The 10,947-nt window shown below is 42.9% G+C and overlaps 2 protein-coding genes across 2 annotated transcripts; both read left to right on the top strand.

Moving 5' to 3' along the window:
- The first annotated feature begins 1,005 nt into the window (after nt 1-1,005).
- Nucleotides 1,006-6,675, top strand: LOC130165266 (kelch-like protein 41b). Its single transcript, XM_056370368.1, has 6 exons — nt 1,006-2,295; nt 3,341-3,498; nt 3,893-4,000; nt 5,076-5,261; nt 5,979-6,125; nt 6,255-6,675. The coding sequence occupies exons 1-6, from the start codon at nt 1,183-1,185 to the stop codon at nt 6,364-6,366; spliced, it is 1,824 nt and encodes a 607-aa protein (XP_056226343.1). The 5' UTR covers nt 1,006-1,182; the 3' UTR covers nt 6,367-6,675.
- A 150-nt stretch (nt 6,676-6,825) lies between these two features.
- On the top strand, nt 6,826-10,899 carry LOC130165268 (2-oxoglutarate receptor 1-like). Its single transcript, XM_056370371.1, has 2 exons — nt 6,826-8,355; nt 9,410-10,899. Exon 2 carries the CDS (start codon nt 9,419-9,421, stop codon nt 10,421-10,423), a length of 1,005 nt encoding a protein of 334 aa, XP_056226346.1. The 5' UTR covers nt 6,826-8,355; nt 9,410-9,418; the 3' UTR covers nt 10,424-10,899.
- The last annotated feature ends 48 nt before the right edge of the window (nt 10,900-10,947 follow it).

Below are 10,947 nucleotides of genomic sequence, written 5' to 3'. Positions count from 1 at the left end.
AAATGAAGCAGCTGGACAATAATCCATCCGACAGGGAAAGGCAACACCACGCTGATTGGTTTGTGGTTATCACCTGTTTCTTCTCACAGCTGCTGCACCCAAACTTTTCTGCTCCCTTTTTTTTAGCTCAGATTCTTCAGTCTCACTTTAATAATAGTGACAAGATGAGAAAAGATAAGATTTAGTATTGACTGTAGCGGTTCCTGTGAGGAACTGCACCATGTGCCGAAAGTTATTTGTTTCTAAAACACCTTTGTGCTGAAAGAATGTATAGAATTAACAGTAAATCACTAGAAATAACAACAAATAAAAGCTAAAAAACTTAATTTGACTTTGAAAATCCAAACGTTTTGTACATTTTCTCTCTCTCACATTTATCTGCCACCATTTTGATAATTTTTCTGTCATTTTTGAAGAAGAAAATACCCAATATTTGCTGCCTCCAGCTTCTCAGATGTGAGTATTTTCTGCTTTTCTTTGTTGTAAATTGAACAAAATATTTTCATCTTGGACTACTGGTTGAACATTTGGCTCGGAGAAATGTCTTTTTGTGTCGGATTCTTTTTTAGAAAATAATCAGCTGAGGTCTTGATGAAAATAGGCATCGTGACAGCTTTGGTAGCTTAGTCACGTTACATGGATTACAGCGTGTGAAGACATTGGTTTGTATGTAAGCAAAGACTAAAATGATAACAGACTGAAATAATGAAAGAATAAACAAATGAATGAAAGTCTAGAGAATACACATACTTGTGAATGTGACAGTGAGCGCTCTAAATATCCTCCCAGTCATACGCTCGGGTCGAGGCGTGCTATTTGAGGGCTTTGACAGCATTGTCTGCCACATGACACTCCTGGCTGAATCACGGTGGCACATCCCCAGCCCGAGCAGCCAGTTGCTTCTTTCAGTCTGTGGCAGCAGCTGCTCCGGTCGAGGCCTGTGCTGCGCCGTGATTTGGCCCAGTCAGATTCCAGCGGAGCAGGAGCAGGCAGGGGGCAGAGGGGGCTATATTTAGACTGGGACAGGATTAAATTGCAGGGTCTTCACACTGGGAACTTTTTCTCTGCTCTGCCTTTTCCAGCCAGGACCGACTGCCAAAAGGACCTGTGGCCACCATCTCTCCTCCTTCCTCTCTCCACGGACCCCCTTTGTTCGCCCGCCGTTTCCCCTCCCGACTCAGCATGGACCCCAACGCCATCAAGGAGGAGCTGCGCCTGTTTCAGAGCACCCTGCTCCAGGACGGGCTGAAGGAGCTGCTGAATGAAAACAAGTTTGTGGACTGCACCCTGAAGGTAGGCGACCGCAGCTTCCCCTGCCATCGGCTGATCATGGCCGCCTGTAGCCCGTACTTCAGGGAGATCTTCTTCACAGAGGACGGGAAGGAGGTGGAGAACACCAAGGAGGTGGTCCTGGATGACGTCAACCCCTCCGTCCTCGACATGATCGTCCAGTACCTCTATTCGGCCGAGATCGACCTCACCGATGACAACGTGCAGGATATAATCGCTGTGGCGAACAGATTCCAGATCCCCTCCGTGTTCACAGTGTGCGTGAACTACCTGCAGAAGAAGCTGTCCTTGGGCAACTGCATGGCTATTTTCAGGATGGGCTTGGTGCTCAACTGTCCCAGACTCGCCGTGGCTGCGCGCAACTACATCGCCGACCGCTTCGAGGTCCTCTACAAAGACGAGGAGTTCCTCAGGCTCGCACCCCACGAACTGTTCGCCGTCATCGGTGGAGACTCGCTGAACGTGGAGAAGGAGGAGCTGGTGTTCGAGGCGGTCATGGCCTGGGTCCGCTTCGACAAGGACAAGCGCATCAAGGTCCTGAAGGATGCTTTCAACTGCATTCGCTTCCGCCTGTTGCCGGAGAAGTACTTCAAAGACAAAGTGGAGGCCGACGACATCATCAAGGCTGACCCGGAGCTCCAGAAGACGATCCAGGTCATCAGGGACGCCTACAAGGGGAAACTTCCAGAGAAACCCAAGAAGAAGGAAGGAGAGGAGGGGGCCGACAAGGAAGGAGGCGAGGAGGAGGACAGCCTGTTCCCCGGGTTCCTGAACGACACCCGCAGACAGGGCATGTACGCGCGCGACTTCATCCTGATGATCAACGACACGGCGGCGGTGGCCTATGACGTCAGTGAGAACGAGTGCTTCCTGGCGGCCATGTCGGAGCAGGTGCCGCGTAACCACGTCAGCCTGGCGTCACAGAGGAACCAGCTCTACATCATCGGCGGACTGTTTGTGGATGAGGAAAACAAGGACGTGCCTCTGCAGTGTTATTTCTATTTGGTAAGAAGGTTGAAACTGCTTCTGCATTTACAAAATACTGCATGAAAAATTTAATACTTTTGGGAAACATACCTTTTCTTACCAAGAGTCAGATGAGATCGATACCACCACTCTCATATCTTAAATTAAACATTGTATGCACATTAAACATGAAGCTCCAGCTTGATTTAGAGGAGACGCTCAGCTAATGCTGCGTTCAAGCAACGTCGAGAGAGTGGGAAGAAAAAAAACCTCCATTTATTGCAAGGTGTTCATGCAGTAATCCCTGATGGTCGCCCCACTGCTAACCTTGCAGTCATTTGTTGTGTTAAGTTTGTGCTAATACTGGATTTTAATTTGATGTAACTGTAGGAAGAAAAAAAATACTAGATATTAATGAAATTAAACAATAATATAACATGTTAATTAGTTAGCTTTAGCCATGCTAGCTGTTTCCCCGCTGCCTCCGGTCTTAGCTAAACTCAGCTAACTGTGTGATGGCTTTAGCCTTAAATATTGAACGCACACACATGAGAGTGGTATCAATATTTTCATCTAACTCTCAGGAAGAAGACAAATAAACATATTTCCCAACACGGTGAACTATTCTTAATAAAACTGAGAGAATACATGAAAATAATGCACTTAGTGTTAATAACAAGCTTTGCTTCCTAGGGAGTATTTTTACTCATTCATCCCTTTTTATTTTGTCTTTTATTTCGATGCCTTCACGGAGCTCAAACCACAAACAAACCAGAGGAAAAATGAGACAGAAATTCAAATACATTTTCAGGCTGTTGCCACAAAAATGAATGGGATTCAGTTTTTCCTAAATCCCTCTGCGAGCAAGAGATGGGAAATGTTTCCCATGTTGCTCATCAGGTCTCAGTGATACACACACGGTAGCACACACTTAAATACCTGTAGTTTACAGCATAATCAATATGTGGATACCAGACAGTGCAATGATTCATTTCCTCCTTTATGGGGGAGCTAATGGGCTCTGAGCGTGGCGCTTCCCCCGCTCTTGTGTTTTAATGTGCCGCTTTATTTTTTCTCTCCACAGTTGGATCCTCTCTCTTCTGACTGGGTCGCGCTGCCGCCCATGCCTTCTCCCAGATGCCTCTTCAACATCGGAGAGAGCGAGAACTTCCTGTTCGCCGTAGCCGGAAAAGACCTCCAGACCAATGAGTCCCTGGATTCTGTGATGTGCTACGATGTTGAGTTAGTGATATCATTTGCTTCATCGCTATTTTTAGCCTCCCTTTTTTCTTTGTTTCGCACTGCCTCACCTTTTGTAAAGTTTCCAGGTGATAATTAACTTGAGGAAATTAATAAAATTGCTTCCTTTATAAAAAAAAAAGAAAAGAAAAAGGTAATATGTGGTGTTTATGTATAATTAATCATCGTTTGATGTGATCTCACCCTCTTAATCTGCTCTGGTTCAGTAATTATAGAGATGTTTTCTCCTCTGTTTATATTAGAATATTTAATTTATTTAATACAGATTGATTGTGCTCTGAAGATCTGAGCAAAGCATCAGCAAGAAATTCAAGGGAACAAAATAACACTGAATGAATTAACTTAAATGTCCTTTTTATTTATTTATTTTGCTCAGCAAGATGAAGTGGAGTGAGACCAAAAAGCTTCCTCTGAAGATCCACGGCCATGCTGTCGTCTCCCACAAAGGAATGGTCTACTGCATTGGAGGGAAGACAGATGATAGGTGAGTAAATGAGTCTGTGTGTGTGTGTGTGTGTGTGTGTGTGTGTGTGACCCTACATAGTGAGCTGCAGCTGTTTGTAGTCTATCATCCTGACAGACTGCAGGGCTGCATGTCACGTTATAGACAACAATTACACTGCTGCAGTCCGGGACGGTCTGATATGTTAATATAACGGAAAACACGGATCTTGTGCAACTGTTGTTGTGTCACGTTGAACGTAACATACTGTGACGTTTGCAGTGTGATCCACAAAACATAAAGGTCAACAAACCATAGGATCTAACACTATAACGTATCATAGGCTCCACCGTCTATAGTTCTTTTCAGCTGCCAGGGGACAACAAAAGGAAACGCCTTCATCCACAAGTTCCACAAGGAAAATGACTGATTAATCACGCCCGAAAAACATGACAGAAAAAGACGTATAAGATGAATAAAAATAAGTTTTTTTTTAAAAACATAGGTTTATGAAGCAATAATGACATGGTATAAAAAAAAATATATATATATGATAAAAAAAAACAGCTTTTATTCCCAAATGTATGTGCACATTCACATCAAACCACGCAACAAAAATGAACATCATAGTGCGAGTGCATCATATTTCTAATCATAGACTGAGATTATGGAGATTTAAAATATCGCATTCTTATCTAATCTCATATAAATTGTCTAAAATTTGAGCTGAATAATTCCATCTATCTTTAATATAAACAGTATTAATCTGCTGTGTCCAGATGAGTCATCTTGTGGAGACTTGATATTCTTGAACGGATTACGTTTTCAATCAATTAAATCCAGTATTATTCCAAATTACATTGTGTTGCTTTCATCATGCCCCGTTCTATATGTTGTGATAATAAAATGGACAAAAAACCAAACTGTCTTATGTGTATATGTATGTAAAACTGGTTATTTCGGCTTTTCTTTTCTTATTTCTTATCTGTGATTCGTCTTTTTGCTTAAATGTCTTGGGGGGGAAATATAAACACTGTGGTAATCATATTTACAAATCAGTTTACTCCAAATGATTACATCTTTTTTTATGACCGTGTTCCTCCCTGTGTGCCCACAGCAAAGCTCTCAACAAGATGTTTGCGTACAACCACAAGCAGTCAGAGTGGAGGGAGATGGCCGCCATGAAGACTCCCAGAGCCATGTTCGGAGCCGTCCTCCACAACGGCAAGATCGTGGTGGCGGGTGGAGTCAATGAGGAAGGCCTCGTCGCCACATGTGAAACCTACGACTTCACAACAAACAAGTATGGTCCAGTCTAAACCATTGTGTATATATATATAACATTTAAACATTTAGATATCATATCCCCAAGTTCTCAGGAACATATGGATTAATTGCATACATAAAATACATATATAACATATAATTACACCAAAAATTATGAAATAATTCAACCAGTTATTTAAAAAGATGTAATGATGAAATTGTCATGCTTCCACCCAGCAAGCTAATTAAATGCTAGCTAGCTACCTAGCTTCCGTTGGCTATATAAATACTGTTTTTCTTATCATGAATTCTTCGTCTTTCTCTTCAGAAACAAAACACAGCTAGCTTATTAATTCAGACTCGACTTGGCTATTTGACTGGTTCTTCACTTTGATGCTGAGTAACAATCCAAGTTCACAACAGCTAGCTAGGTAGATAGCATGTTGAGCTTTGTTTCGCTAAATAAAAGCGAGTCAGTTAGCTAACAGGAGCTAACTGGCTAAATTAGCAGAAGCAGTTGTTCTCAGCAGCTAAAAAAGATAACAACCAAAAACTGAATTTCAACAAATATATGAATAACAATCATGAAATAAAATAACAATGAAATGAGTTTCAACAACTACATTTTTTTAGTATTATAATTTCATAATGTCATATGTCTCAGATATCTCCACAGCAGCTCAACAAATGTACCAAGGTACAAAAGGCAGCTCCATCTTACACTTGACCTTCTCCTATTGTCGTGTCTCCTCAGGTGGGAGCCCTTCACAGAGTTTCCCCAGGAGAGGAGCTCTGTCAACCTGGTGAGCAACAGCGGCTCTCTGTACGCGGTGGGCGGCTTCGCTATGATTCAGATGGAGAACAAGGAGGTGGCTCCCACAGAGGTCACCGATGTCTGGCAGTAAGTCTTTCTCGACTTATGGGAAGCTGTAAGATCCAGATGTGTTTTCCCTGTTCACTACTGTCGTCGTCCTGAGGTCTGACTCTCCCCCTCTCTCTCTCTCTCTCTCTCTCTCTCTCGCTGCGGTAGGTTCGAGGATGATAAGAAGCAGTGGAGTGGCATGCTGAGGGAGATGCGTTACGCTGCCGGCTCCTCCTGTGTGTCCATGCGCCTCAATGCTGCCAGGATGCCCAAGCTGTAAACAGAACCGCTCTAACGAGACCCCCCTCCACCCTCCCACCCATCCCCAGCAAGCCGCCTCTGAGGCATCTCATCCTCTGCACTCGGATTTCTGTGTCAAGTTGATCTTTGACATTCGTTTTTCTCAGAACTCAGATGATTTTTATCTGTACTATAAACACTTGGTTCTGCTGCCGCTTCAAAGACCGCCGCCATCCACAGTATTAAAAAAAAAAAAAAAAAAAAAAATCCACAATTTAGATTGATCTATAAAGCTCTGTTTACATCATTTCTAGCTCTTCTTTTGTAAAATAAACATTCGTAAACTTTGGCTTCTGTTACTGTTTTGATTTCGTCTGATCCACAGAAAAGTGACAGAGACCGTACCAACGTGTCGAGGGCGACCGAGGCAGGAAAGACAGATATTTGTAGCTTCTTTGTTCTTTCAGGCAAACAAGGAAGTGGAGCAGGGTTAATAGCAGGAGTAGCCTTGGCATTTAAGTACGGCATAATCAGCTTCCGCGGGTTACTACACTGCAAGTATTTGTCAAAGATGACTGGAAAAGTTGAGGTATGTCTGTGCAGTTTCACTTCCCCCTTTTCTTACAGTAACATTGATCGGATGAAGGGAATTACACCTCTCTGAAATCAAAAGGTTTTCAGTCTGGTTTGTAAAGCTGTAGCTGTAAAGGAGATGGGAAGATGTGTAATGCTTAAAAATGAATAATTAAGAGAAAGAAAGAAAGAAAGAAAGAAAGAGCGACAACCTGTTATTTAAAGTGATGAACTGTAGTTTGAATTTCTGCTGACACCGACACTGAACCCTGATCTGGAAAAAGGTACGCAACTTGTTTTACATTTTGAAATCAACATATTTTAAGTGAAAAAGTAGAAAAATAATAAATTCATGTGTGAAAATTTGCATTTGCAATATTTGAGATAGATTTTTCATATTTTGTTTAACATGGTTTTACCACATAAAAAGTAAAAAAAAAAAAGACAAAGGGAACTTGTTTTGTTTTTATTATTATGATGATGATGATGGACGTTTATGTTGCTCTGTATCCGCTTCATAAGCAACTGATGCTAACACGCCAATCATATTAACTTCATATGGAGATAATGTGACACTCCTGTGTCCCCTTTATTAAATTTAATACAGCTGCACAACAGAAACACACGTGCTGTTACTGATTGATAGAAATCAGTCTCTTGCACTGGGAGCCAGTGTGTGTGTGTGTGTGTGTGTTACCGTGGTGCCAGCTTTAAGATCTGCTCACAATGACGTTTAACATGTGCACAGGTCAGGAGGAATAGTTGTGTATCCGACACAGTGTCCAGGTTTCAGCATTTCATTTGGAATTGACAAGTATTGATTGAAACGTAGCTTCAGAGCTAATTTGAATCAGATTTTTTTTTTTGTACATATACATGATGTATTTTAACACTATACATCTAAGTTTAGGGAAAGAAAAAAAATAATAACACTTAGTCATGACACTCGTTGAAACAATGATTCAGGAAATCTTTAAACTTCCTTATCGCTTTAATGAGAAACCACGGTCTGTGTCTGTGCCAAATTTAGCTCTGCAGTGTCAGTCTCAGGTGCTCACATGCCTGTTTGAAGAAATAACAAAGACCTCAATAGAAACACCTAAGATCTTTTTTATTTCTTTAACAAAAGGTGCACTGAAGAGTTTAATTCGACAACAAGTAATGAGTGTTTTGCCGGACTGGCTTTTCCCTGTTCTCTGCAAGTTCACCTGATACCTGATCTGTGTAAATAGAGTGACTCTTCAGCTTTATCAGCTCAAGTATCTCACCAGGAAGTTGATGCACATGGCCTAAAGGTGAATCACACAACGGTGGGCTTTCACACTAAAGTATTCTGGAGTTTCCCCCTGGGTGTGGATAACTGGAGGGGAAGAGGAGTGAGTGGGAGGAGGAACGACAGAGATGAGACGCTGAAGGCTGAGGGGAACGAGCACCGATGAGGACACTGTAACTGGAAGTGAGTAAAAAAAAATGAACAAATCTTATTCAGCTTCTGGATAAAATGTGTTTGTCCACAGATATAATCATTTTAATGAGTACCAGTTCCTGCCGTGTGAAATCTGAGCGTACACGCTCTGTGTAAATGACGCCTTGCACGTCTCCTCACATCCATAATGAGAGGAGATTGTACTGACAGCATTACAGGATGCTGCCATCAAGCCAGGAAGCCAAAGGTGCTGTCATATCCTGAGACGCTCGCCAGACTGTCGACCGGAAAACAAGAGGATTTAGTTTCTTTCTTTCCAATTGAGTTTGCTTGATTGTTTGTTTCTTTCCGAGTCTGCTCGGCTTCGGCTTTCTTCTTCTTCCCTCTCCTCTCTCCTCCCTTCTGCAGGCAGTAATTGCCACTGACAGTGATATGACAGGTGAGGGAAAAGGCAACGACGAGTCGCTCGCTCTATTTTTTTCCCTCACCCCAAAAAACATACACTGTACATGTATTCATTTAAACTGAGATATTCATCCACTCAAAACATCCATTAACTCTCCAAAAACGCAGCATTTGTTCATATTTAAAATCATTAAAGATGCTCTGATCAATAATACTTTATTGAAGATTGAAAAAAATTAAAATAATAATTTGTAAAGTAAAAAACCTGAACCGACAGCAGCAACTACGTCGCCACACTTTTCTCTTTGCTACTGTCGTAATCACTATGACCACTAGATGTCGCCTAGCAACAAAACGTAACTATGGTTCACAATAACCTGCCACTCTTTGGGGCGTTTTAGCATCTTTCAGCTCATTGTTTTGGTTTTAGGGCGCACTGCTTAAATGTTTTGGTTTCCAGTGAGTGAGTAGCTTGTGAAACCAGTGGAGCTGTTAGCAAGTAAAAAAATCCAGATGTTTTCAAGAGTTGGAGGAGACCCAAACAGAGTGTACTTGTGTCGACGTGTTAGCAATATCAACTCGGTGATGTTTTCTCACCCACAAATGGTCGAAAACGAATCACTTAATACGGGTTTGCGGATTGCGTTTAGTTTGTAATATTGTGTTTTTGACTCCGCAGGGCGCAGCTATGGCCACCATCTGCAACAAGACAGAAGACAGCAACTACACCGACGTAGACCAACTGATGAGACGCTATTTCCTGCCCGCCTCCTACACCGCCATCTTCATCGTGGGCCTGGTGGGAAATGTAACCTCCATCTGCATTTACCTGACAAAGCTGCGTCCCTGGAAGAGCAGCAGCATCATCATGGTCAACCTGGCGCTGACCGACCTCCTCTACGTCCTCAGCATGCCCTTCCTGGTTTACTACTACAGCAGCGGGGAGTCGTGGACGCTCAGCGACTTCATGTGCCGCTACGTGCGCTTTGGGTTTCATTTTAACCTCTATGGGAGCATCCTCTTCCTAACGTGTTTTGCTGTTTTCCGCTACGTGGTGGTGGCGAAGCCTTTGAGGGCAGCACAGGTGGAGCAGAAGTTTTGGGGTATATGTGCGTGCTCAGCTGTCTGGATCATCGCTGCTGCTGAAACCACTCCTATTATGGTGATTATATCGCCGGTTAAATGCGACAACAAGACCTACTGCTTGGACTTTGCGAGCACCGAACCCGTGAACAACGTGCACTGGTACAGCTGGCTGCTCACTGCACTCGGGTTTCTTCTTCCCCTCGTGGTGGTGTTCATGTGTTACATCGGTATAGTGAGGAAGTTAGCAGAGGGGCCTTACACGGCCAGTCCCAGTCGTGTGCGAGCGCGACGCGTGACCGTGCTAATCCTGGTGGTGTTTGTCGTGTGTTTCCTGCCATATCACATCTTGCGTGTGTTGCGGATAGAAACGCGGATACGGAAGACGTCGTACATGATGCAGCTCGTTGTCGATGCAGCGTATATTGTCTCCAGGCCTCTGGCTGGACTCAACACGGTTTTTAACCTGGCTCTGTACACTCTGTCAGGTGACAAGTTTAGGAACGCCTTCCTCAGCACTTTCCACTGGGAACGTTGGCTGACCAAGACCAGGATGCTGCTCCACATAACCACCATCAAGAAGGCAGGTTGTGACATGCCTGCTGCATGAGTGAAAACTGTCCGACACCTTCCTCTGACCTCTTAGACTCATAATGGACATAATGTAAACTCACTCACTCAGACATGGACAAGGAAAGCTGGATGAAAGCAGACCACCATTTAGTTTTGGTTTGTCTTGGGCAGGAACTGTGTGCCAGCCCTTTAAGTGTAAATAAGTTATGCTGTAAAATTTGAATTTAAAGTTAGACCTTTGTTTATACGTTTTCTTTGGCTGGAAGTCTTGTGAGTGTAATTTAGTGAGTGTGGATTCCTTTAAAGGACTGATGCAGAAAAGAAGTTTGACAACATGCATCCAGCATCCTGTCAGTGTGATTGTGGAATACCTGTAAATAACTCTGCAGTCAATATGAAGTTGTTTTGTGACTTTATAAAGTATATTTTTTTCAAATTAAAATTGGCATTGGCGTCGAAAATTTAATTTATGCTACACTACACCATTTTATTGATTCCCCCACTTTTCCTTTAGCCCCCATATCTGTGGTAAATTGCTGAGTATATTGCTCAGGGTGAACC

This window comes from Seriola aureovittata, chromosome 24, assembly GCF_021018895.1.
Source record: "Seriola aureovittata isolate HTS-2021-v1 ecotype China chromosome 24, ASM2101889v1, whole genome shotgun sequence".
In the NCBI taxonomy this organism is placed as follows: Eukaryota; Metazoa; Chordata; class Actinopteri; order Carangiformes; family Carangidae; genus Seriola; species Seriola aureovittata.
This window is presented reverse-complemented; position numbering and strand designations above follow the sequence as displayed.